This window comes from Camelus bactrianus, chromosome 36 (genome assembly GCF_048773025.1).
Source record: "Camelus bactrianus isolate YW-2024 breed Bactrian camel chromosome 36, ASM4877302v1, whole genome shotgun sequence".
Classification (NCBI taxonomy): Eukaryota; Metazoa; Chordata; class Mammalia; order Artiodactyla; family Camelidae; genus Camelus; species Camelus bactrianus.
This window is the reverse complement of record NC_133574.1, coordinates 11,881,634-11,908,171: the sequence shown is the minus strand read 5'-3', so window position 1 is coordinate 11,908,171 and position 26,538 is coordinate 11,881,634. Positions and strand designations below refer to the sequence as shown.

Below are 26,538 nucleotides of genomic sequence, written 5' to 3'. Positions count from 1 at the left end.
CTGAACAATTTTGGCTTCTACTGTAGGCACTTGTGTGCTTTCCTTTAATAGAAATTCTAGAAAAAGAGAATATCAAAAATGGTGTTCCAGTGATGGAATGATGGAATCCTTTTCAAGCATTCTGCTGAGTATTCGGGCTACTCCCCATTCATTAGATGGTGCTGGGGCTTCAGTATCACATCCTCAGTTAACAACATCTGAAAGCAGCAAGGAAGAAGTGTGTGGAGGAGATCTTTCTTACTACTCTCCCTTTTCATCAGGAAGAAATAATGTTCCCTGAAACACCAAGTATTTTCTCTTATGTTCTCTTTGAAGACAATCCCTGACAAACTAAGCCAATTGGGCTGAATATTGGTCATTTCCTGAGTTTAATGTGTCATCTGAAAACACTGATAACCTTATTAAGTTTATTTGTGGTTTTTAACAGAGAAGTGGGAAGGAAAGACAGGCTTTTGGGATCAAAGGGTGTTTGTTTATCTGTAGTTGTTCTTGCTTTTCACACGTCCTTTAATAGGTAATAGTTCTAAACAAGGTCTATATTATTTTTGGCCTTGTATAAGGTTGTGCTCCATTTCTTTACCTTTTATTTTAATATGATTGGCCCCTCAGGCTGAATATCCCCACCGCCTTCCCAGGAGCAGGAGGTGAAAAGATGGAGTCCTTCTTTGGAGTTTTGCTGTAGGCTTTTGTATAAGTAAAGCTGATAAACATACATGGGAACATTCCTGGACCTACTATGTGGTGGTGCACTTAATGCTTTTTAGATTTGTAAGTATCATAACTGCTGACTTCCATTGATCTTCACAAAATGAAAAATAGAAATAAGTTGTAAACAAATCACTCATAAACTCTTTAGCCACAGTTGAATCAGTCATTTCCTTGTGATGGCATTTTGGGAAGAGGGTTACCAATAAAGCAAAGTCCCTACTGGGAGAGTTTCAACCACCAAAACAACAAAACAAGTGTTAGATATGACACTTCCTTCTTAAGAAGGTGCCCTTAACATTGGCCAGTATATGATTTTTGTGTGTTAGTGTCAGTGTATGTGTGTCTGCATGTGTGTGTATGGACTAAATTATTAAATATCAGGGCTGTTGTTAATTCTTAGAATTATTTGTATTACTAGGAATAAAGAAGTATTCCATAAGGGCAAAGCATTTGCCATAATTTTTTGTGTCCTTTATTATAGTATTTTAATAATTTGTCAGAAAACTATATACCTATATATTTTTATTAATTATATAATTTATTGTAACTTCATAAACAGTAACTATATAATTTATTACAATAATATTTATAATAACATTAGAACAGTTTAAGGTGCTCAAATGTTTTATTATTTTGATATATAACAGAAATATGTGAGAAATTATTGTTTAATATATTAAAAAATCAAATAAGGATAAAAATTAAAATAAATTCTTAAATGCTAAGTAGTACACACATTTCATGTTGTCATGGCAACCTAAATATCAGCGATCAACTGGAGCATCAGGCAGAATGGCAGACAGCTTTAATGCATTTATTTTAGAATCTTTGCCTCCTGTAGTGATAGTTTATGCATTTAACTACAATTTCATTCATGTATTATCATCTAATGTGTAGTATAAATGACTGTCAATGAACCAGATATGTTACTGTAGAAAATATATTTTTAAAAGACATGAAATCAAAGTGAATATTGTACAAGTACCATAAATGCAGACTTCCTTCTCATCACACATTAATTACAATATTATTATTAAAATTCTCTCAGTACAATGATTTTCAAACAGAATAACATATATTCAGGTCTTAAAATCATCTTTATATGAGTGTCCTGTTTTCCTGTGGAGTTTCAAGTTAAGTGACAATTTCTTCCTCTTTTGCTGTTGTCAATCAGCCGCATATTCAAAACATAGAGCTTACACAGTCATTGTCAAATGAAGGGCCAATCTGAAGGAAAATAAAGAAAAATAATTATCACGGACATCCTTTGAAAGCAGAATCGAAATAGCCAAAACTAATGCCAAGTAAATGCAAGGGTTTTTTTAATTTTTTTTCTCTCTCTCATTACTGCTGTGTTTCCTCTGAGAGTAAAATTCTTTTTAAAACTGCTATATAATTTTAGTTTTATTGAAAAGTCTTCAATTGATTCTAAATACATGAGAATTTACATCAACCTATCTGAGACTGGCCTTTGGGGGCAGGAAAATGGATATTTCAGCCTCTTGAGGTCTTCAGGGTTTTTACGAGTGACAAGATGACAAATGCTAATGTCATTGTCCTGGATGAGCATATCAGTGATTTGATATATGACATTCTGTTTTGAACCACTTGTTTGGGATATTGAGATTGAATGCTATTGCATCTATGTGATTGAAATTTTATTAAACTTTATTCTCCACCCCCCATATTCACAATCAAATAACAGGGGAAATATTAAATCCGTGGTTATAGACTATTTCATTATGTTTCATTGATGGATTTCAGACAAACACATGATCCTGATACTTATCACAATTAAGTCTCGATAAATGCTCTATCCTTGGTCACACTTTGGGGAAAAAATATCAAAGCATTGTGAGAGAAGTCCTTAGTGTTTATGAATACTAGCTTTACAATTGGTAGCCTCCACTCCAGTGTTTGTGTTCTGGTGCCATTCTAGCAGTTGTACATTCTTAAATAATGTCCTAAGATTTAAATTTCCTAATGTCCAAAATTACTAATTTTTTGGCTTCAATCACCAAATATGTACTGATGCATCTCTCATCTTTATTTCCAGATTAAAGAATCTTTGCATTCATCTTAATTTAATGTTAAAATAAATAGCAAGGTGAGTTTTTAGATTTACCAAATTCTCTGTAACTTACAGGTTACTATTTTAGTGGGTCATTTTAGGATAAAGAATAAGAGACTTTGTTCCATTCTAAAGAATGTGTTACTAACCCTTTAAAATAATAGAAAAATTTCAGTCTTTTCTCTTTAGAGCTTGAACTGAATGTAGGCATTAAGAAATAAAGAAATTGTGGTAACAATAGAAGTTACATATAGAAAAGTAAAGTAAATGATCACTTTTAATTCCTAATTTTAATGACTTTGATAATGATAATTACATAAAACTATAGTATAAAAGTCTAGATGTTCTAATAATTTAATGTATTTTATCCTTTAAAGCCTCCCTGAAAATTCCATGAGCTAGGTTTCATTATTAATCCAATTTTACAATCAAGAAAACAGATATTAAGAATTTAAGTTACTTGTCCAAGATCACACTACTTAGAAATGACAAACTTAGTATTAGAGCCAAAGGAGACCCAGCTTTTTACACTAGGTTGATACTTCTTTCTCATAAATTTCAGATATCTTTGGTGTCCAAACATCACAAATTTCTCCCTGCTACTTCTTAGTCTATACATTGCTTTTATCCTGCTACCTTTTGAATATATATGAACCAGAGTTTAGTTCTAAGATTTTATATTCTCACCTTGTACCTAGTTAAATTGTTAATGTAACTAGAGTAATTTACTTCACAAGGCAGCAATCTTTTGGAGATTAAGACATTTTTACTCCATATTATTCAGTGGCTGCTGGAGGCATATTGCCAATGATATTAAATCTTAAATGCGATTGAGCTCTGCAGTCATCACATAAGGTAATACAGGCAGACTTCCAAGTTTTCATGCTGTTGGGTGTAAGCCTCCTGGGAACCATGAGATATCTCTGCCCTGTTTGCCATCAAGTAGAATCTCATACAAATCAAACCCTTCTTGCATTTCATCCAAGAAAATTTGCAAAGACTTGTATACAAAAATTCTTCCCTTTAATGCATCAAGCTTGTAAATATCTTGTGAACTTGTTTGATGGCAAGTTGTTTTTCAAGGCAGGGCAAACTTCTTCAATGAGGAAAATTCATTTTTCAAAAAAAAAAAAAGCATAAAGCAATAAAAAAGATCAACTTATATCACCTTTAACAAATGGAACTAGGGGACTTAAAGTTTTTCCTGAATGTTTTTCCTTTGATGAATGTGGTTAAATTGTATGTCACATATCTAAGGACAAAATGATGAGTTTTCATTCTTTGATTTACAAAGGCCTCTCATCTACTTCTGCTCTTCAACACACACTCCACTTTCCCCTTCATAGGACAGTAGGGAAGAGAGTTCTGGATTTAGAAATAAGAGATCATGGAGTAATAGTCCTATTTAAAAAAAAAAGATCAACAATCGCTTAGGCTCCTACATATGGATATGTGTAATGCAGTGTTTCTTATACGCATAATGTGTTTTAAAAATAAGATACCAAGTGCATAGTTCACACATAAAAAAGGAAGTCCTCTATATAAGTTTACAAATATATATAATGGATATTTTGTATGTTTGCTTGTGGGTGTGTGGATGTGAATCTAAGTAAATGTATTCATATACACATATATATATATACACATACATATATATACACATATACATATATATATTTATATACACACATATACATATATATATTCAGTGCTGTTCCAGAAGGTAGATTATTACCTACATTTTTCAGACATACTGGAGGTACAAATACACTAATAAACATTTTTCAAAGACATTAATCCATGCATAAAGTCTCTACCAGTTTAGCTATTTGCTTAGTTTCATCATTTATATTATAGTGAGCCTCATGATGTTAGATATGAATGCAATATGGTCTATTATGTCAGGCCCCAGGTTGTTAAACACTCCCAGTGAGCTGGTAACCTTTTCAGAAAATTGCATTGTCATAATACTTGTCAACCACAAGCAAATATTAAGAACTTACTTCTTCATTGTGCATTGCTAATTGCAGGATAATTAATTGAAGGGTTTTGTGACTTACAGAAGCAAAGTCCGTGATCTCTCTGGTATCATAGACACAGTTACATAACAGCCTTAGGAAATAGAGATAGGAAATGTTAATTAAAAATGAATATTTGGATAAGTACTAGAACAATATAAAACAGACATCCAGGAAGCTTTTCATATAGAAACACCAGAGAAGAATGCCATAGAGGTTTGAAAGATTTGGAAAAAATTTGTAAAGTGAGCTGGAAACTAGACATATGTTTTTAAAGGAGGAAGGGATATTGATTTGGAATTGGATCAAACATCTACCTTCTTTATGTGATTTAAAGGACTTTTCAAACATTTCTTCTTCAATGATTTGATGAACTTAACAACCACAAAACAAGTTTTCAGTAATTCCTGTTAATCCACTGAAGAACTTCATTCTAACTCAACTATCCACATATATATGAGTTTTATGTTGTTATTAGCTTGTACTAGCAACCATCACCCATAGCTGAATAAATAATTGTACAACTATTTTGATGTCACAATTTACAATATTCTCACTCTTACATTTGAACCTCAATATAATGTGAGTTAAGGAGGACATGGTATATATTTTTTCAATTTTGCAGATGAGAAAAATGAGCATGGCATCATGAATCAGATATACTTGATTTCAAATTCTGGCTTTATAACTTACCATCAATTTGCATTCCCATGCATTCTTCAGTATTTTTTTAAATAAAATTGTTTTGAACAGTTAAATTAAATAGGGGAGGTAAAGCTGTTAGTACAGTCTAACAGATTAAGAAATGATAGTTATTTTGTTTTAAATTTAAAGCGAACATTTTCCTACTCTGTCAAGTTGAATGCTAAATCTCAATCATTGAGGTATTTTAGAATTTTTGTATACTAGACAGTGTATTCATAAATATTCATGCAATTTAACTTTTAAACCCTGAGCTGAATGTTTTGGCACATATTCTATTCCCTATGTAATGACAAAGACATGCGAGTCCCAGTCATTAAGTGGAGTTAGGTGAGGCAGAAAGGAGAAATGACACTGATAAATAATTCCAGGCCATTTCTGTGAACCACAGATGTTTACATCAAGCTGATTAATATTTTCATAATTCACAATAGATTAATTTATTGTGGGTTGCCACCTCCAGCTCATTTATAAATCAAATTATTAAAATTGTATTTAATAAATCATTTTCATTTTCTAAAAATATGTAAAAAATTTAGCTGTCATATTAACATATATTGTGAGTCCACAAATGAAGATTTTTTGAACTCTAACTCTCATAATACAGAAAGAGATTTCATATATTGAAATACAGACAGCCTTTGAAAACACTTGAACATCATTATTAGATAATAAGTTTAAGGCAGGTGTCATCTTTTCATCTTTATCAATCGGATCAAGTTTGTGCAAATATTGGTCAAAAGAAGAATCTGAGTCTATAATCTTATTCCTGTCTCCTGCCCTGACAAAGTTTTAGTTTAGTTTCTTTAGAGACCTCTGTTGGAGGTACATATTTCTTGTTAACAACCTTCTTTCATCTATATATTTTCTTCTCTCACATTTTATGATTATAGTTTTCATATTATCTTTAAAATTATAAGCAGATTATTCAGAATGATTTTGTAATCAAGTAAGTTAATTATTCATACTTGACCCTAACTAGAAGCAAATCTATAAACTAAAAATGCTATTAAATAATTGATTTCCTGTCTTGTTTTAAGTGCCCTGTTCAAACTGTGATTGTTAATTTTGCTGGAAATTTCAATTTAATCTCCTCTAAGATAGCATGAAGTTATTTTACTAGTTTCTTCTCTCCCCATCATGTTTTTAAAACAATTTTCTAAATGTATTATTGATGAACTTTACCTACCTATCTATCCATCTATCCCTTCCCTTCCTCAGGATTTAACTCATTTCTCATCTCCACCCTTCTGCTTATCTGTTGTGGACTAAATTGTGTCTTTCTAAAATTCATATGATGTCATATGATGTCCTAACCCCCAATGTGATTGTGGCCATACATAGGGCACTTATGAGGTAATTAGTTAAATTAAGTCATTAGGGTAGGACCCTAATCCCACAGGACTTCTGTCTTTATCAAAAGAGGAAAAGATACAGGTTCTCTCTCCATGTACATACAAAAAAGGGGACATATGAAGACACAGAGAGCAGATCATCATCTACAAGGCAGAAAGAGAGGTCTCCCAGAGACCAACCTGTTGGCAACTATATATCAGACTGCCAGCCTCCAGAATGGTATGGAAATAAGTGTGCCTGTTGTTTAATCCACCCAGTCTGTGGTATCTTGTTATAGCAGCCTGAGCAGTCTCAACCTAAGCAACCAATTTCTATCACACTTTCAGATTTCTGTGTAAATATTACCTTTTCCAAAGCCCTTTCTATCACATCCATTTTCATCAACACCACATTACTAGACTTGCTGCATTTTTATATGTTCTATCTAATACTGTTTTGGATTTCTGTCACCTGTGACTGATTTAGAAGCTTCTTCAGTTTAGAGACTGTTTCCCACCAATTAAACATCCTTAAGACCTATCACAGGGAGTGGTGAATGTTAGGCTACAAGAAATATTTGTTGAAGTGCATTTTTGGAGACATATCAGTACCTGGAAGGCTAGCTATCATAAAGTTGTCAAACAATTGCACATGTTCAATTTAACTTGAATTGAAATTCTAAAGACATTTTTTATGTGATAAAATCCTGGGGTTCTTCCCTCCAGTGAAGTAAAATAGCTACCAATGATAGTATTAATTATATTATGCTATATCAACTCAATATACGTTTAAGTGGCCTCTAAAAATAATGATTATGAACTCTGTGTAGCATTGTGGAAACATTATAATAAAATGTATGTGAATTGCATGTAACATAATAGAAACATTATAATAAAATGGAAATGACAGGAGGTGAAATTGCTCATGAACTATGATTCCAAGTGTTAACAGATTGAAACATGAGAATATTTAGAGAATAATAGTTATAACATGGTGTCAATATGAATATTTTCTCCATTTTCCAAATTTCTGTGTTGTTTTCTATTTTCACCATTAAAATATTAAATTTACTTAAAAACGCAAGGAAACATGTGAGTAGCATAGATAATACGTATTAGAAGAATATGTGTTAAAAAGGTGAATTAGCATGGCAGCTGTACTCGTGGGCATGGGCAAACTGGATGGGGTTAAATCTCATATTTAATGCTTACTAGCTTGATGATCTTGAAGAAGTGATTTGCATGCTCTGAGACTTCATCTCCTTGTCCTTTGAATGAGAAATGATATTAACATAATGCCCACCAAAGAACTAAGACTGCTGGAGTATCAGGAGTGCTCTTAAATGCCAGCTAATAATTTCCAATACAGTGTAATCTCTGTGAGGCTAGGGACCTGTGAATTCACTACTATAGATTAGTGCCTGGCATTTGGTAATTTTATAATACAACTTTACTTATAGATAAATGAATAAAAGGGTGAATGTAATGAAGCTAATAGAAAAGACTTCATAGAAAGTCTAGGAATTTTGAAGAAAAGAAGAGCAGGACTTTATATACATATACGTGCATATCTATCTATAATTTCATTAAATGCCTGATGTCTAAGCAGATAACTAATTAAACAAACACTTTTTGCTTCCTGAAGAGAATTAATCCAATTTTCCTTTAAGTTGTTTCCTGAGTAAGATAGTTTTTTTCATAAACTGCTTTAACCCATACCTTGTGATAATTTACTGTGTCTCTGTTCAGAATGATTTTCTTGTGATAGGTTAACTCAGGTTCTAGTAGAATCAGCCATGGTAAATATGTAAAATAAAATTACTGTAAGAAAGATTAATAACATTGGTAAGATCATTTAATATTTTTGGAAGAGAAAAAAAGCAGAAACTGCCTAAAATTTATAATGCCCCTAGGAACAAGCTGCATTCTCTGCTTTCAAAATCCTTCTTGCTACTTCTGCTCAGTGATGGCACTGAAATTCATTGATGCCTCTGCACACAGTTTTCTTTTTTCAACCTCAGGTCATATCACATTTACAGTTTACTGTCTTAAAAACACATCTGGAATGCACCCAGTGTATTGATCATCTCTCATATTTAAATTGAAAAATATAATGGACTTGGAAGGGAATAAACCAAGTGTTGGCCAGCTTTCTCTATCACTTTTTCTGTGTGTAGCACAGCAGATATATCTAAACATTTTCAGGATAAAAGGAGATTCAAGTGAGCCACTCAGTGATGTCATAATAAACTTCCTCCCCACGCACACATAGGAGTGTAACACTGACTTACATGTGTTCCAGGAGATAAACCACTCACCCATTCTTTAGGAAATAATTATGAATGGAGTAAGTCAAAGTGTGTCTCCCTGTCCCCTCTCCAGCCCTTATTAATATATTCATACATCTATTGATTCAAAAGGTTAGTCATTCAAATATATATACTATGTATTCATCACACATTTTCTCTATACTAAAGGGCTGTGGAATTTTTGCATTCCAAGAACTTACATTCTAACTGGGAGAGAGACACTGTAAATGAAAAAAATAAGTAAAGTAATTTCAGAATGCAAAAAATAAAAAAGTAAAGAAGAAATAAGGGGGCAAAGGTATAGAGTGAGGATGTTTTCATGGCTATTTTAGAGCTAGTGTTCTGAATGTCTTCTCTTAGGGAGTTACATTTCAAGCTGGGGTGTGACAAATGGACACTCAGCCACAACAGGATATTGGGAGAAGAGAATGTCAGGCTTAATTTCCAAGGAGGATAGTGGCTTCAGGTTTCCAAAGAATTGAAGAAGAAAGGGAAGGAAGGAAGAGGGAGAGAGAGAGAGAAAGAGAAAAAAAGATGAGAAACTGTTAGTGGGATTGAAGAAAACCATGAAAAGTTTTATGGGGTGGATGTTAAGGAATAATATGGGCTCAATTTGGCCATGAAAAAGTCTTAGGTATTCTTCTAATTTCAATTGATCTTCAGTGGAGCATTTTCTCTAAGGCAGTGATTTTATCTATTAGATAATTTCTTAAAAAATTTACACACACACACACACACACACACACACACACACACACACACACACTACTCCAACATCTTTTGTCTTATGAAAAAGTTGTCTAGACACAGAGATAGGACACCATGTACTGAAAGATGTCCAAAGGAATCAATTTGAGAACTGAATTGTGAAAGCTTTGAGTTCCAGTCCAGTTGAACAAGAGGAAAAAAGCACTTTTTAAGTATTTAAGTATTGGTGAATCAACTTTACACTAACATTTTTTAAACCCTTGATTTTGTCAAAAAACATAAATATCAGCAAGATGCAACTGAAATTTTTTGACATCCCTAAAATTTTAAACAGTCTAGACTTGTTTGCTTAAAAGTTGAGCAAAGGTTGAGAGGTAGACTTCTCAAGTATCTGCATATATTTTATTTTCTACAAATATAAAAATTGTATAACAGAAACAGAATAGAAAGTGTTTCCTCAAAAATATGTTGGTGTATATTTGTAAAATATCTACCATTTATTGGACTATTACACTGTTCTGCACATATTTTAATTTTTCAAGAATTCAGATTTGAGGAGGAGGTTAGAGTTCAGTGGTAGAGTGCATGCCTAGCATGCACGAGGTCCTACGTTCAATCCCGGACCTCCATTATACAAACAAACAAACAGACCAAATTACCTTGGCCCCCACTCACCTCAAAAAAAGATTGTGTTAAATAAAATTCAAAATTTACATTGACACTAACAGGGAACTATTATCATGTTCAATTTCCTGTTGAAGAAAATGAGTTTCAGGGAGGCTTCCCCAGCTCATTTCAGATGGCAAATGTCAGGGTAGGACTAGATCTGAGCTCAGGTCCACCGAATTATTCTGCTGTCCCACACAGTTTAAACCATGGCTTCTTTCAAAGCATGCTTGAGTATTCAGCAGTAGAATGTGGGTTTCTTTTACTGTGTGGCTTACTCTGAAAACAGTAAAAGCACATAAAATTATGAAAAAGAGGAAAGAAAACATATACATTGCTTTTTTGTAATTTTTTTAAACTACTCTATATCATTCTCCTCCTCATCCTCTTTTCTATTGTCCTTTCTTACTTAATGGCTTCAAACTTTCTTATGTCCCTTCTTCATGTCCTTTTTTGTACTGTGCTTTCTTTGTGGCATAAGCCTTTATTCTTAGATCTACAGTCTTATAGTACATTTGTGAATATATCTTATCTTTTTAAGAGAAAAATATGTAATATATATATGATCATAGAATAGCAAACTTTATACGACTCCTAAATCTATAATTTTATACAAATATTTTTGTCATTTTTAAGCTTATAAGCAAAATCTCCATGTGAATAGTATGTTTGCAAATACACAGACATCAAATATAAAATGATATAATTTGGAATTTTTATATATTAAAATCTATGGAAATAAGCCAGAAGCAAAGTGCTTATAATTGTTGTCATGGCAGAGAGAAAGTTATGTAGTTTACATAGCCTCAGAGCATCTGTTATCTGAATATGAATCAAAAACACTCTTTAAAAGATCCTGGGCACATTAATTGAATCATGATTTCCCCTGAAAGTAAATAAACCTATAGATTAATATTACAGGAAACTGTGTAAGAGGATATAGTAAAATATTTATTCAATGTTATTTAAAAAAATACTACTTCTTTTCTACCACGTGAAGACATCCAAGTATCAAGAATTTGAGTGGAAAGAACAAAGGAAGAAAAAGAAATAAGTAGAAAAAAGGCTTGGAGTCAATTTTCCTAGAAGCAGTACATTTTTCCTGGGCTTGGCACTTTATAAAATACAATTGTCTATGCCTGCTCTTCAAATAGAATCATTTATAAACATTGTGCAAATCTATATTATAAATTTCATAGCTCCTGCCAAAATTAAGGATATTTTCTTACTTTGAAAAACACCTCATTTAATTGTTTTAACTGCAAAATTAATGAAATTCAGAACATCTAAGAAAAATTACAAAACAAATGACTAACATATTTTATAGCACCTCCTATTCAAGAGATGGAATCTGCATCTCAGTTCTGTGAATCTGGGCTTGTCTATGACTTGCTTTGACCCAGAGAACCTGACAGAAGTAATGGTTATCTTTTTAAGTTGCTAAGTTTCCAGGTGTTTCTTTCATTCAACACAAAATAACTGATACAACACTGACCAACAGGAATTGGACAAAATTATTTCAATAAATTTTCCCTGACAAATTAAATATCAAGTGATCTCTAGATATTAAGTTCACTATTCATGCCCCCTGTCAGAATGTGGCTTTCTTCACCTGTCTAGAAATTCTAGAGACCCTGAGCTGTGGTTGCTTCTTTCTTAGAAAGGATGGATGAGAGTGGACTAGCCTGCTTATTGGCCTTGTCCTCTGTCAGCCACATCTGAAGGTAGCTGCTCATCTAAAGGTGGGATTCTGCACTGTTCCTATTTATTATTTTCTCCAGAGCAGAAACTGTGGACCTGTGGTTACATGTGATCACAATCCATGGAAGGACACATCACCATGGTCTTTTAAATAGATATAAAATGTCAACAGTCCTGGCTTATTAACACATACAGGTCCTTAATAAAGGCTTAGGTAAAGATTGATCTTTGAGCTTCAAAAATGAAACAAAGAGCTATTGGAGTTCATCAATGAGAGGATATGACTTCAGCTGACTCATGAGCTGGACCCACCAATCAGAGCTCCTCAACCCCTCCCCTGCCCTTTCCATGTACCTTCTGACCACCTTTCCCACAGCTGGAGCTGTTTTCAAGGACACAGCCTTGAGAGAGCAATGTATGATGCAGACCATCTGGAAAGTACATGTGACTGAATCCAGTAAAGGCCTCCAAATAAACTTTTAAGATTCTGGTGGGCAGGTTCAGAAGTCTATTTGTCCCACAGCCACCCAAGACAAACCTCATATGTAACTTCCCATGCTTATTAAACCTGCCACCTACCAGTCTGGAGTGGTTTACCTCTTTCTTCAGGCTCTCTTTGCCCTCCATGCATGGGGTCAGTTTTTAAACCAACAAAAGCAGCTTCATTTCTCTAATGTGGCTATTGGCAGAAACCATAGATTGAATAAAGCACATCTGGTTACTACCTCCATCTACCTTAGAGGGTGAAGGAAGAGGGTAAAGGATAAAGGGCTCCTGACTTGAGTCCATGATGTTTGTAGAGAGGAGATTGCTCACTGCTTGGTAGTGAGTTCTTGAGTGCAGTATCTCAGCTTTACTACTTCAGACAAAGGCAGTGATTTTCGTAGGGAATGGGTGACAGCTGCGGCACTGATTCCACCAGGTATCCAAGGAAGAGAGGCTGAAGGATTATGCTTTTAAGTGGCCAGGTGGGTTGCTCAGAGTTTTTTATTTATTTATTTTTTTTTTTAAGCAGTAGGTCTCCACCTGGAGTAATTCTTCCCTGGGACATTTGGTAAGATCTGCAAAGATTTTTGATTGTCATACTAGGAGTGCAATGCTTTTGCGATCTCATCTAAGATGCTGCTAAATGTCATAAAATGTACAAGTCAGCATCCCTCCTCACTCCCCCCTACCACAGACACACACACAAGCACAATCCCGTCCAAAATGTCAATAATGCCAAAGTCCAGAAACCCTGGTCTAGAGGAGCCAGGCCTTCCTTCCCAGATCAGGAGCACACAGGTAGTTTTTGCTCTCAGTCTTTCAAATTGTGTAATTAAATCCCAATGACACTTCTATAATTGAAACATAATGGTTGTGCTTAAATTTAAACTACTCTATTATAACGAAATAATGTTATCCTATTTAAAATTTACAGGGAACAGATTTCAAATGATTTAGGGAAGAATCTGTTATTCAAAGGGAAACAATAGGCCCAGGTCCCCAGTGTGGGATTCCATGAAACAATTTACATAATACATTTACCATTTACTAAATGGTATTATTTATTATTATTATACAATTTTAGTTTTATAAAGAAGCTTTCATGTACCTTGTTATTAACAATAGCCCCAAATCACTGCTTAAAAAACTCATCTGTTACCGAAGTTGTAAATGAACCATTTCCTTGTGATGTCAGGGATCTTGGGGCCCATAAAAGGAATTTTTTTAGTGTCTATCAGAGTACACTACAAAACAGATATCATTAAGCATATGAAAAGCAATATAATGCCCTTGCTTTTTGAGAAGACTTAGAAGAAAACACTTATTTAATCAGATCCTCACACTGAACATTATACAAAGAAATGTGCAGCTTAATTAGGATTAAATTTAAGCCTTGTTTAAGTTGTAATTTAAATTATGCTTTTATGTTAACTTTTTTAAAAATCTATTTATGTGTATTTCTGAAATTTATTTGGATGGATATTTAGTTATATCATATTTACTCCTCTCATTCTTTCTAAAATAGAATCTAAAATAGATTGAGGGTTGTTTATCATCTGAAAGTTAACACTCAAACTATAGATGATTTTTCCCTCCATTGGGAACTGGCCAAATGCTGTAGTTATTTAGAAGTCTTTTCCATTGTCTCCTGGAGAGAGTGACAAGAAACAGAAATGGGATAGGAGAAATTAGCCTAATGCATTGACTTTAGAAGAAATAAATGTGAAAGCTGTTATTGTACAGTTTTGCAGTTGGATAACTATTGTATAAAGTGACAGAAAACCAATTTTTATAGAAGTTTTATACCATTAAATGTATATTTAATTTTTTTTTGAAATTCTTGTTTTTCCCTTTGTTACTTATAGATCAAAATTTATAATGAGTGCTTTTTGTTATTTTTTGTTCTCCATGAAAGTCATTTTGATAATTAGTCAGTTTATTACTGTGTTCCTTGATTTTAAGTTATTTCTGCTTCTTCATTACCTTGATTACATTATCTTATACAGTGACCCAAAAAACTGCTGTTACCCCTTTTATTTACTGATTGATAAGGCAGTGAATATAGTTAGCAGAAATTTTGTAAAAACTGAAGTGTGTCATGCATGTGGAAGAATTTAATTTTATTTTTCTTGAATCTATATCCTGACATTGATGTTGTCATTCAAAACTGCTTTAAGCATTGCTTTCTAAATTCTTACATTTATTCAACAAATATTGAATACATATAACACATCAGAATGTCCTTAGACAAAGGGATATAATGATTAAAACAAAATATGCCTGCCTCCACGAAACTTGCATTATAGCATCCTCTATCCTTCTGATTATGGTGTTTCTCTTTCTCAATCTATGCATTCATCTTTTTAACAAATATTTATGGTGTTCTTATGTGCTTGGCTTTGTTCTACATGTTTGGTACATAATGGTGAGATGATTACTATCTTCGTGGTTTTTAAATTAGAATGGGGAAATGAATATTATATAATAAAGGCAGACATGAATACAAAATAATGACATTTTACGTACTAAGAAAGAGACAAGTGCTTTGTAAGAAAACAATCTGGGTAGCAGATTCTTGTATAGAATATGCAGCCCAATATTGTCCTTAAAGAAGTAAATCAACCTGAGAGCTGAGTGAAGAGAAGGAAATAGCCATGCCCAAGAATTCAAATTCATGTTTTTCTGATAGACTATCATCAGATTTAAGTACTGAGATGGGTAAAAGTCACAGTCTTCAGTACACCAGAGTCCATTGCAACTGAAATTCAGTGAATAAAAGGAGAGAAAGATATTAGAAGATGCTGGGTGGTGGCCCTGATGCTGAAGATCAAGAAGGTGTTTTTTGGAAATATAATTATCAGGAATTGGTGATTTTTTGTATGTGAGGACTAAGGAATACAGAAGTATCAAGGATGGCCCCTAAAATCTGAGCTTAAGCAGCAAAATAGGGGACATAGTTTATGGAAGGAGTGAGATGAGTTTGCAAAATGTGTTAGAGACACCCTTTCTGGCACTAAAGCAGAGATGTCAGGTGGAAAGCTGAGTATAGGTCAAACTTCAGAGGAGGTGATCAGATTGAAGTTAGAGGTATAATGAGAGATATCTTGGGCTGCAATTATAAGTCATAAAAACAGGTTCCCCAAAGAGTGTCTAGAGAAGATACTTCCAGTATTGATTCAATAGTAAGATTTGAGTAGAGGAATAAAATCTGGGAGCATGCACTAGGAAATGGAGATACAGAAAAAATAGAACAAAGCTTTGACTTCTAGGCGATTAAGTTCAAGCTGAAGAGATATACAAGTATCTGAATAGTTATATGATAAAGGTATGTACTAGCTACTAATGGAGCACAATGGAGGAAACATTTAATTCTACTGAGGGTAATTCAGAGGAGTTACAGAAGGATAATATGGAGCAATTCTGAAAAATCTTCAAAATAAATAACAAGCTAATAGGACACAGGGAAGAACATTCTGAGCAAAGGATTTGAGATTAAAAAATTCAAAGCATTTGAACAATTGTAAATAGTTCAGCTTAATTACACGGTTATAGCTTGTTTCACAATTCAAGATTTAGGTTAACCTTCACTGATGTACCTTTCCACCTGCATTTTACATTCCTGTAGTAATTAACAAATCATATTGCTTTTGCCCTCTCATTGTCTGCATTAATATTTTCTCTCCTGGCTTGTCTTTAATCTGCACACTAAAAAGAGGAGCGTAATTCCTTTTTATAAGCAAATGCTCATGCAGTTCTATGCAAAGAGCAGATGGCCTACAAATGTATCATTTTCTAAACAACTGTATTCTTGTCCCTTTGTCCTTGGTGGAGATGGAGGTAAAACTTTTAATTAGTGTGAAAACCAAAATAACTGTATCCAGAATATTACAACATATCATTCTATCCTATCTGTGATGCCCTGATGTAAATAAAACAATTCAGTGATCTGAAATTAACCTGTAATTAAAGTGTTGAGAATCAATCAGTACAATTTAAGTTTCATTAAATTCAAACACACTCAAAATTGAATCAATTTATTAAGCTTACTTATTTCCCAGCCCCCAACAGACACAATAATACCAACATGTAACAAGTTCACATATAAACAGCTTCACTATTCCACTTACAGAAGTGAGACTACAACTTCCCAACTAGAATAAGGTACACTCTAAATGCAAATTAAAAGCAAGACAAGACACTCTAAATTGGAGATCTGCTTGCTGTTGGTGAGAATGCCTTGAAGTATTGTTTTTGATCTATATGCAAAAGTATAGGGACACACTCTTGTCAAAAGAGAATACAAAGCTCAATGTAACTGATCCATATTGTGCAGATTTTCCCTTCATTCAGTGCAAATTTAAAATGTATAAATTATTTTGATCAGAATTCAGCAATAAAATCTTAACTCAAAAACAAAAACAACAGAAGTGTCTTGTTCACACAATGCCTGTGTGTCTTTGAAAAAAGAAAACTACCTGGAAGAAATCGTCTCTGTACCTCTCTGCCAATTTTGATTAACAGGTTCCCTCTTCTTGACTTGGAGCAACTCTCTTAGAATCATAAATTGTGAAAATGAATTGCACATTAAAGGTTCTGGCACCCGAGGACCTTGAGTTTTCCAGATTATGTTTTTCAAGACATTTAACTAAATGCAACTATTGTGTAAGGAGACGGTAGTTGTCAATATGAACACTTCAATAGAGTAGAAGTAGTCATGTTGAATTTTTTGCATTCAATTATTCATTCTATTTTATGTGATAACACATAATCTATGAATTATTTGTTAACTATCACAATTAAATTTGTCAGTTTTTTTTTTTGGTAAAACCACTACCAAAAACAGCAATGATTAAACATGCTTTTATAAGGATCAATCAACCAATGCAGTTTAACACATGATCCATTAGAACCTCTCTTTTCAAAGCCTGGAGTTCTTTGACAGGTGGAAATAATGTACATACTGTATACATTACAGAAGAGATCTTACAAAATTCTATCAATAAATATCCACAAAACTATTGCATGTCACTGCTAAAATTCAGTTTCACTATTCTGTTGAAAAAATTCCATTGGTTACATATCTCATTTAAGTGTTGGAAAGAATACTCCATGACTTCTAAGAAATGATGGACAATCTGAATTAAATAGCTAACTAACTTAAAATCAAAACTATAAGTTACATATTTGATAAAAGTAATATATATGTGTGCTTATCACACTAATATAATGTAGAATAAGATGGCTATAATTGTGGAAGACTAGATCTACAGAGGTAGTAAAATGGTCCTGCTAGCTAGTAAATCAGATTATTAAAATCAGGAAGGAATAAGAAGAAAGTAGGGAAGAGAGGGAGAGAGGAAGATGAGAGGGAGTGAAAGAGAAAAAGGAGGGAAGGAAGGAAGGAAGGATTTGTCGTCAAACTGTTACATATCAGGCCCTAAAATAAATTCTTTCCTTAATTCCATGAATTCACTTATTATACAATATTAACAAATTACTTAAAGAATGAATCAAAACCATATAAGGTATTATTTCTCATGTAATGGAAAAAATAATACGATGAAGCAAATTAAATTAATAGTGTTAAAATATTCAAAGCCTTTCTAATGATAAAAACTTTAAATATAAAGTATTCTACTTCAAAAATGCTTTCAGAGATGTTATCAATGGTGAGAGGATGTATATATCATATATAGTTTTCTGTTTATGAATTTGATTATATTATAACAATGGAACAGTGTAATATTAAATTTAAAAAATGCATATCAATTGAAGATATAAATTAACCTCAAATTTGGGTTGTAAATAATTTTATATTTAGCTTTCAGTTTTCTTTATGTTTTTATATAATTTTAGGAAAATAATTATCATACATAAATGTACAGATCTGAGTCTTTATCTAATATGTCTCAATCTCAAGAGTTCAAAAACCCCTCAATTTCCTTCTTTCCTTTCTTCTTTTCTCCCTTCTTTCCTATTCCTTTATTGGTAATTTGGGGTATAAAAGTTAATTGTTGGCAATATTTTATCAGAACTTATAATGTGAATGAAGGATGAAAAATATATACATATATACACACACACATATAGTGATGATCCAACTTGGAATAAATATTTCCATATTTCTATGAAAAATTGTGAATGAATTTAACGATAGTATGTTATTCCTTAACATTTTTCATAATATACAGTATATGTACTTACAAATTTATACTGTGAACTTAATTGTTTAATATCTACCTTCATGCATGGAAGAGTTTTTATGTTATTATAACGTATACTTTAATAATGTGATAAAGGAGAATGACATGGTGTTAAGAAATTATGTTAATGTAATGGGCTTTATGAATTCACAAATTAGCTGAGCACTGAGAGTGATTGGAATTAGATAGGCAAATCTCTTGAGGGGAGTAGGGCATTGATGTGTAAAAGATTATTTCTGAGAGTGAGAATACCATGTGTATGGCCCTGTAGCATGAGGGAACATAGTAAGTACGAGGATTGTAAGACGTATATCTATGGTAATGATCATGAAGGTGAACAAGGAGTGATTTGAGGCAACTAACAAGGGTAAGGCCAAATATATAACAGTCAGCATATTACAGCAGGCTGTCCGGCGAGCCGGCCCTCCGCCCGCGCCGCGGGGTGGGCTAGCGCCCCGCGGGGGTCTCGGGCTCCCAGCCCACTGCCCCGCCTCCCCGCCACCCGCTAGGCGTCGTCCGGGGACGCCCCTCGCCGAGAGAGACCCTCAATCACAAGTCACCCCGCCCTCCCCACCCTCCTCGCCGTGCCACGCAACCCCGCCCCCGAACCGCCCTCCCGATCTCCCTGCAGTACCCCTCGCCCCTCGCCGGGAAGAACGCAGTGACTCCAGCAGCCCTGGCGGCTCTTTGGGCCCAAGGGGCGGGCGCGGCAGCCATTGGCGGAGGCCGCTGCCTCCGGCTGTCAATCCCGCGGCCCGGCCCCGCCCCACCGGCGGAGCGTGGCAGGACGCAGGGCCGCGGGGGCTGTCGGGACGGCTCCAAGATGGCCGCGCGCTTGGGGTCCGCACCTGCTGGCGGCCCCGAGCCCCGTTCACTGCCACCGCTGCTGACCAGAGACGCCGGTCGGCCCGGCGACTCCGGGGGCTGACCCCGCGGGGCGGGAGGCCGCCATGGCGACCCTGGAAAAGCTGTCGAAGGCCTTCGAGTCCCTCAAGTCCTTCCAGCGGCCGCCACCGCCGCCGCCGCTGCCTCAGCCCCCTCAGCCGGACCCGCGGCCTCAACCGCCACCGCCTTCCGCCCAGCCCCGTCAGCCGGCACCGCGGCCTCAACCGCCACCGCCGCCCGCCCAGCCCCCTCAGCCAGCACCGCAGCCGCCGCCGCCTCAGCCCTCTCAGCCAGTACCGCCGCCGCCTCAGCCCCTTCAGCCGGTACCGCCGCCGCCTCAGCCCTTTCAGCCGGTACCGCCGCCTCAGCCGGTACCGCAGCCGCCGCAGCCCCCTCAGCCGGCACGGCCGCCGCCGCCGCCTCAGGCCCTTCAGCCGGTACCGCCGCCGCCTCAGCCGGTACCGCCGCAGCATCAGCCGCCTCAGCCGGTACCGCAGCCGCTGCCGCCTCAGCCGGTACCGCCGCCGCCTCAGCCCTCTCAGCCGGTACCGCAGCCGCCGCCGCCGCCTCAGCCGGTACCGCCGCCTCAGCAGGTACCGCAGCCGCCGCAGCCCCCTCAGCCGGCACGGCCGCCGCCGCCTCAGCCAGTACCGCCGCCGCCTCAGCCGTCTCAGCCGCCGCCTCAGCCCTCTCAGCCGGCACGGCCGCCGCCGCCGCCTCAGCCCCTTCAGCCGGCACGGCCGCCGCCGCCGCCTCAGCCCCTTCAGCCGGTACCGCCGCCGCCTCAGCCCCCTCAGCCGGTATCGCCGCCTCAGCCGGTACCGCCGCCGCCTCAGCCCCCTCAGACTGTACCGCAGCCGCCGCCGCCTCAGCCGGTACCGCCGCCGCCTCAGCCCCTTCAGCCAGTACCGCCGCCGCCTCAGCCCCTTCAGCCAGTACCGCCGCCGCCTCAGCCCCCTCAGCCGGTATCGCCGCCTCAGCCGGTACCGCCGCCGCCGTAGCCTCAGACGGTACCGCCGCCGCCTCAGCCCTCTCAGCCGGTACCGCCGCCGCCTCAGCCCCCTCAGCCTGTACCGCAGCCGCCGCAGCCTCAGCCGGTACCGCCGCCGCCTCAGCCCTCTCAGCCGGTACCGCCGCCTCAGCCGGCACCGCAGCCTCAACCGCCACCGCCGACTGCCCAGCCGTGGGTCAGGAGCCGCTGCACAGACGGTGAGTCCCTGCTGGCCCCTCCCCAGTCCTGCGCGGGTCTCCGTCCCTCCCTTGGCCTCCCCTGAAGGCCCCTGAAGGCCCCGAGGTGGTCCGGGCCCCAGGCCTCTGCTTTCCCAGCTGCGAAACTCTGGAAGGAACGGTGCTGTGTTGTGATCCGAGGCCGCGCGTCCCGTTCGTCTTCTTCTGGGCCACTCCCACCCCTCTCCTCCTCCGGGCCAGGTGTAACATTTTGTCTTCCCTTTTCAACTGACGGTTTAAAACAGTGTTTCAGATAACTGTCAAAACACTATGCATGCAAAACCCTAGGTTAACTTAAGGGAAGGAGTAGGAGAGAAGGGGGAAAGGAGCGAAGTTCACCGGTCACTTCTGTGGGGGTGGGTTAGATGGTCACAGTGGTGAACGCTTAACTGCTACATGGCCCCCTGCGCTTACCATCATAGTCGTTACTGTTACTAACCCCGGACAGCACTGGTGTTAAGGAGGCATGACCACGGAACAGGTGCTCATTGAGCTTAATTTTACACAAACAGTAAGATTTCCAAGGAATCAAGACAGGCAGTAAACGCCAGCTGCAGAGGACAGCATGTGCAGGGTTGGGAAACAGCATGACATGATCAGAACTTTAGTTTGACTGGCTTGAAATGTAGAGGGAAAGGGAAACTTCACACTGATGAATCAGAGAGGAGATAGCTGTTTTTATTAAACTAAAATGGTTAAATGAGCCTTGTTGGTTAATGATTTGCCTTAGCAATGTGAATTTGGATTCTGCAAGTATTTTATAAGTTCTGTAAGAAGCTTGTTTTAAAATTTCAGAACTCTTAACGTATTAGAAGTTCAGTTTTATTTTATAAGAGTTTTTTTTAAAAAGTCTTTATTTAACTCAACTAGAATGGAGTTCCTTTAACATAGGAGACTTTATTATCTCATGTATTAATACCTGCTAGAGGTACACAATGACAAATGTGATTTATAAACAGACACATACAGACACAAGGAAAACAGAGCATGTAGCTTCAGTAACAGTTTAAGAGAAAAGTCAGAAACAGAAATTTTCCCTGGTCAAAATATCAAAAAAAGCACCTGGGGCTTATATCCCTTAATTGATTTGAGCTCTAAATGGACAAATACACATTTTTTTTTCAAAAAAAAATGCTAAGAACAAGATTCTTTTTCACGTTGAATAATAATTTTGAAGTTTAAATAAATACCAACAATAGAGTTATGAGGGAGGAAAAATATAAAATACTGATTTTTTTTTTTTAACTTCACCATAAGGTGCATTCTTAAATACATAGGAGAGAACTGTCATGATTTGCGCAACTCGCTTGCAAATAGTTCAACAGTATTAACGATGATTGAATTTAGGTGGTGGGCATATGGGAATTTATCATCCTATTAAACAGTTTTCTGTACTTCTGAGACTTATAACAAAACATTGAAAGGAACCTGTTAGACATAATGCTGTATGTGAAGTAATTTGTTCCCTTTGTGAAATTCTAGGAAGGTTAAAATAACATCAAGAAAATCACAAGCATTTACGATGTAATCAGAACTACCTGAGGATCTGTGAAACTTGGTGAGTTGGTGAATTTTTTAAAATGTCTTAAAACATTTTGTTTTTACAAAGATTACAGGAGTAAGAGAAGATAAATTTTAATAAACTCTTAATTTTTTTTTCCTGGTTGATGTGATATAATTAAATGTGGGGAAAAAAGGTAAATTCTAAAAGGAGACACTACCTTGATGGTTTTCTATGGAGGAAACTCAAGCAGGAGGAAGTTTAATTTAAAAACATAAATTACTGCTCTTTATAATACATTCTAAGTTGTCATTCTTTTGAACGCCTTCCTTTCCAAACAGGTGTGTTATTCTGGGAGATCATCAGGACTTCTGGGTATTTGGAGGTATTGACCTAACCAGTGGAACTGCTGATTTATAAGAAGTTGTCCAGAATTTTGGAAAACTGATTAGTAGAGGTAAATAATGTTTCCTTGGCAAGTGATGACAGAAAGTGACTTGAGTGAATTTTCCTTTGTTTTTAGGCAGATGTACCTAACCATGTATGTTAACAATGATTACAGGCTGGAGACCAAGAAGAACTACGATTTTTGCCGGCTGGGATGAAGAAAAAATTGGACTTCTGGGTTCCACAAATGGGCTGAGGTAACTGAGACAGAAAACGTATCTTCTTGGTCAACATGTAACTCAGGGTAATCACAGATGTGTTCCATTACCTGATATTGTTTTAATTTGGATAAATACTCAAGAAAATTTAAGAAATAGAGTTTGTTTTTGCTTTTACATCAGTTTGGCAAAACAGAACAACCTCTTAATTACTAAGTACAAACCAATTTTTTCATTATTTTTAAAGTATTTTAGTTTCTGTTTATATTTGTTTTGTGATAAGTAAAATCTGTAAGCTCAGAAAATAGTCAAACCTAGGAAGCTGCTTCTGACAAGTGAATTAGCTTATTGAAAATCTGATATAGATCCTTGGCATTAATTTTCAAGTTTTTACAGTTTCCTTGGATTTCTTCTTACTAGGAAAACAACATGCTCTTTTAAGATGACTATACTCTGATTATAGTCTCTCCTTTATGGATTCCATACTAAATTGTAACCATACGTATATTTTACCATTTACAAAAGTGCCTGATTGGGAAGTATAATACATTGATTTTGTAAATTGAATTACTCTAAAATTTCAAGGATTTATTTTTAATTCAATTATGATTAATTTTCATTTGTCACTGGCTCTTAATGCTTTATTTTAAAGTGTCTCTCATAGGCCCCCTTCTTTCATCTTCTTCCCTTAGGCTCTCTGTCCAGTAACTCTAAGTTCTTACATGTTCAAGGTAGGCTTGTGTATTTTTTTAAAGGCAGGTGCACCAAAAAGCACTTTCCTGTGACTATCCTCTGTTTTGTTCATCATTTATGAGTCCAAATTTTATAGAATTGGTTTAAAGAATATCATATCTTTCTTATCATTGTGTCTGGTTTTTAAAATGCTTTCCTTCTGACTCATTTCCGCATACTTTAAAATAATAATATGAATCAAATAAGTATGGGAATAAAATCACAGTTACTTGTATCATATTTGATTCCATGTATATTGCAAAGTCTTATTATTATGTTGGTGTTATGAACATGCATTTCATAATACACTTATTTACATGAATCAGATCTTATTCATTAAGGTCATTTACTTTTAGAAATATGTAATTTCTTGTGAATACATGTATATAGAAATACATGTGTCTTTCTATAATTTAAGCAGCTTAGAATACAGATAAAATAATTCCAAGATACAAGATAATATGCCTTGCATTAATTTAAATTCATTTGAGTTAAAAGACAATTTGAATATTGTTTCCCATTTTCTACTAGCTTCTTGATCATATTCAGCAGCACATTTACCTTTACATATAGTTAAGGAATCTTTTTTATTTCTACTGTAGCTCTGTCATAATGGAAACTCTGCAGCAGAATCAGCTGTTATCTATCCTGTGTGGCCAAGTGCAGAGGTGAGAATTCTCATTTGTGAGATGACCAGTCAAAGCTTTAAATGTTTTTACTGTAACTGCTCTTATAAGGTAGCAAGCTAGAGAGAGAGGGAGAGAAACAGAGAGAAGAAAAGAGCTCTCTCCGCATATTCCCATGTGTATGATGGCATTAGTCTTCTTCTGCTGTATTTTTCTAGAATGTGTGTGCGTGTGTGCATGTATGTGTGAGAGAGAAATGTCTTGTCTTTGTCCTAATAGCCACTCTTCTCTCCCTCTAGTTTTTTCTCTATCCTCCCCTCCTTTTTCTTTTTCATCAATATCTTCTCTTTCAAAAAATTCTTGATAAATCAAATTTCCAACTTCCTCACTTTTAATATGGTAAAGTTACTTGGATCCCCAACGTCAAGGGGTCTCATACTTTAATGTCTGTAAGGATTGCCAGGGACACCTTTTAAAAATACAGATTTCCAGGCCTTACTTTGAGCAGTTCTCTTCCAGTAGATCCAGGGTGTGGCTGAGCATCTCCGAGCCTTACCCCTTCATATTATGTTGCAGGGGATCAGGGGCAGCTTTCCTCTGGGTCTCCGTGCTGTTGCTATGAACAGTGGCTACAGCATCACTAATATTTTTCTTTCTTGTTTTAATTGCATTAATATTATCAACCAGTTAATGGCATTTTCTTAAAATTATGGTCAAAGGCATAGGCATTTGATTTATAATGGTATCTGCAAACCACTCTTTTACTGAATTAATTTGTTTGTTTTGCTTGTATTTCCACAATTGTAAATGCTTTGAGTTAAGTGACTGCTTTGCTTCAACTACAGGAGAATGTGAAAACACTCCAGGAGAGAGAGGTTGCATATATCAATGCAGACTCATACACAGAAGGTAAATTTTATTTCAGATTGTCATTAAATAGTATACCAGTATTTAAGTCTGTCAACTCCAACTCATAAACTAGGATTATCCTCTTTCTATGAGATGCCTCAATAATACCTCCATTTCTCCATTTTACCAGAGAGAACATTATTATGATTCAAATGAATCAATATGATTCATAACTAAGCTATTGATCCTAATTTCTTTAGTATATTTACCATTGGCCTATCTTGGATTACTACTTAAAACTTTAGTACTTTTGACATTCTTCCTGTGGAGCTATTTTTAAAAGTTGGGCTAAAGTATTTCATACAGAAATAGTTCCTGTATGTATTGGAACAACTCTGAAATAAGCACCCACTACAGACTTCCTTTTGACCCTGACATGTGGCATGTGCATCTGTAGGCTTTCATCGTGTTATGGTTATTTCTAGGCAAGTGTCACAGGACACATGTTAGTTACTGACACGCTCTAGTCTAACGTCTTGATATTGAATTGAATGAATGAATAAAAACGTGAACATTATGGCCTTACCACTTCCTTTGCCAAAGACCCCTAGGTACTGCTGCCATAATGAGCAATGGCCCTTACTGTTACTGCAGGAGCTGCGGCCTTAGCAGCAGAGTCTGCCTCTGCAGTCTCCTATCCTGAGTGTGTGCTGCAGCCTCTCTGGCTCCTGAAGAGTTATTTCCACCTTGTGTTTTAGTTTTAGCCAGACTGTCTGTCTGTCTATTTATCTACCTACCTATCTATCTATTCTAAAATTTTATTTATTTGTTTTTACTGAAGTACATTTGATTTGTAATATTAGTTTCAGGTGTACAGCGAAGTTACACAGTTATATACATATACATATACATATACATATACATTGTTTTTAGATTCTTTTCCATTATAGGTTATTATAAGATACTGAATATAATTCCCTGTGCTATACAGTAGGTCCTTGTTGTTTATCTGTTTCATATATAATAGTGTATATCTGTTAGTCCTGAACTCCTAACATCTCTCTTCCCTTCCCCCTTTCCCCTTGGGTAACCATAGTTTCTTTTCTATGTCGTGAATGTATTTCTGGTTTGTAAATAAGTTCATTTGTATCATTTTTTTGTTTGTTTACATTCCACATATAAGTGATATAATTTGATATTTGCCTTT

General features: G+C 36.4%; 1 protein-coding gene and 1 long non-coding RNA gene across 3 annotated transcripts in view; one reads left to right on the top strand and one right to left on the bottom strand.

Annotated features, from left to right (window-relative positions):
- Positions 1 to 1,314: 1,314 nt before the first annotated feature.
- Positions 1,315 to 26,538, bottom strand: part of LOC141576184 (uncharacterized) — a 41,880-nt gene continuing 16,656 nt past the window's right edge. The window contains exons 1-3 of one of the 2 annotated variants that reach the window (XR_012504438.1): positions 8,553 to 9,785; positions 4,840 to 4,891; positions 1,315 to 1,935 (exon numbers count right to left, since the gene is read on the bottom strand). This is a non-coding gene — a long non-coding RNA (uncharacterized LOC141576184). Of the gene's footprint in view, positions 1,936 to 4,839; positions 4,892 to 8,552; positions 9,786 to 26,538 lie in introns of those variants that run through there. The other variant, XR_012504439.1, reaches the window with a different exon arrangement.
- LOC141576183 (uncharacterized) overlaps positions 12,847 to 26,538 on the top strand; it is a 28,669-nt gene continuing 14,977 nt past the window's right edge. The window contains exons 1-7 of the mRNA XM_074358652.1: positions 12,847 to 12,851; positions 19,416 to 21,000; positions 22,501 to 22,576; positions 22,861 to 22,976; positions 23,082 to 23,163; positions 24,459 to 24,524; positions 25,328 to 25,391. Of these exons, the coding sequence (XP_074214753.1) occupies positions 12,847 to 12,851; positions 19,416 to 21,000; positions 22,501 to 22,509 (1,599 nt within the window). The 3' untranslated portion in view covers positions 22,510 to 22,576; positions 22,861 to 22,976; positions 23,082 to 23,163; positions 24,459 to 24,524; positions 25,328 to 25,391. The remainder of the gene's footprint in view (positions 12,852 to 19,415; positions 21,001 to 22,500; positions 22,577 to 22,860; positions 22,977 to 23,081; positions 23,164 to 24,458; positions 24,525 to 25,327; positions 25,392 to 26,538) is intronic.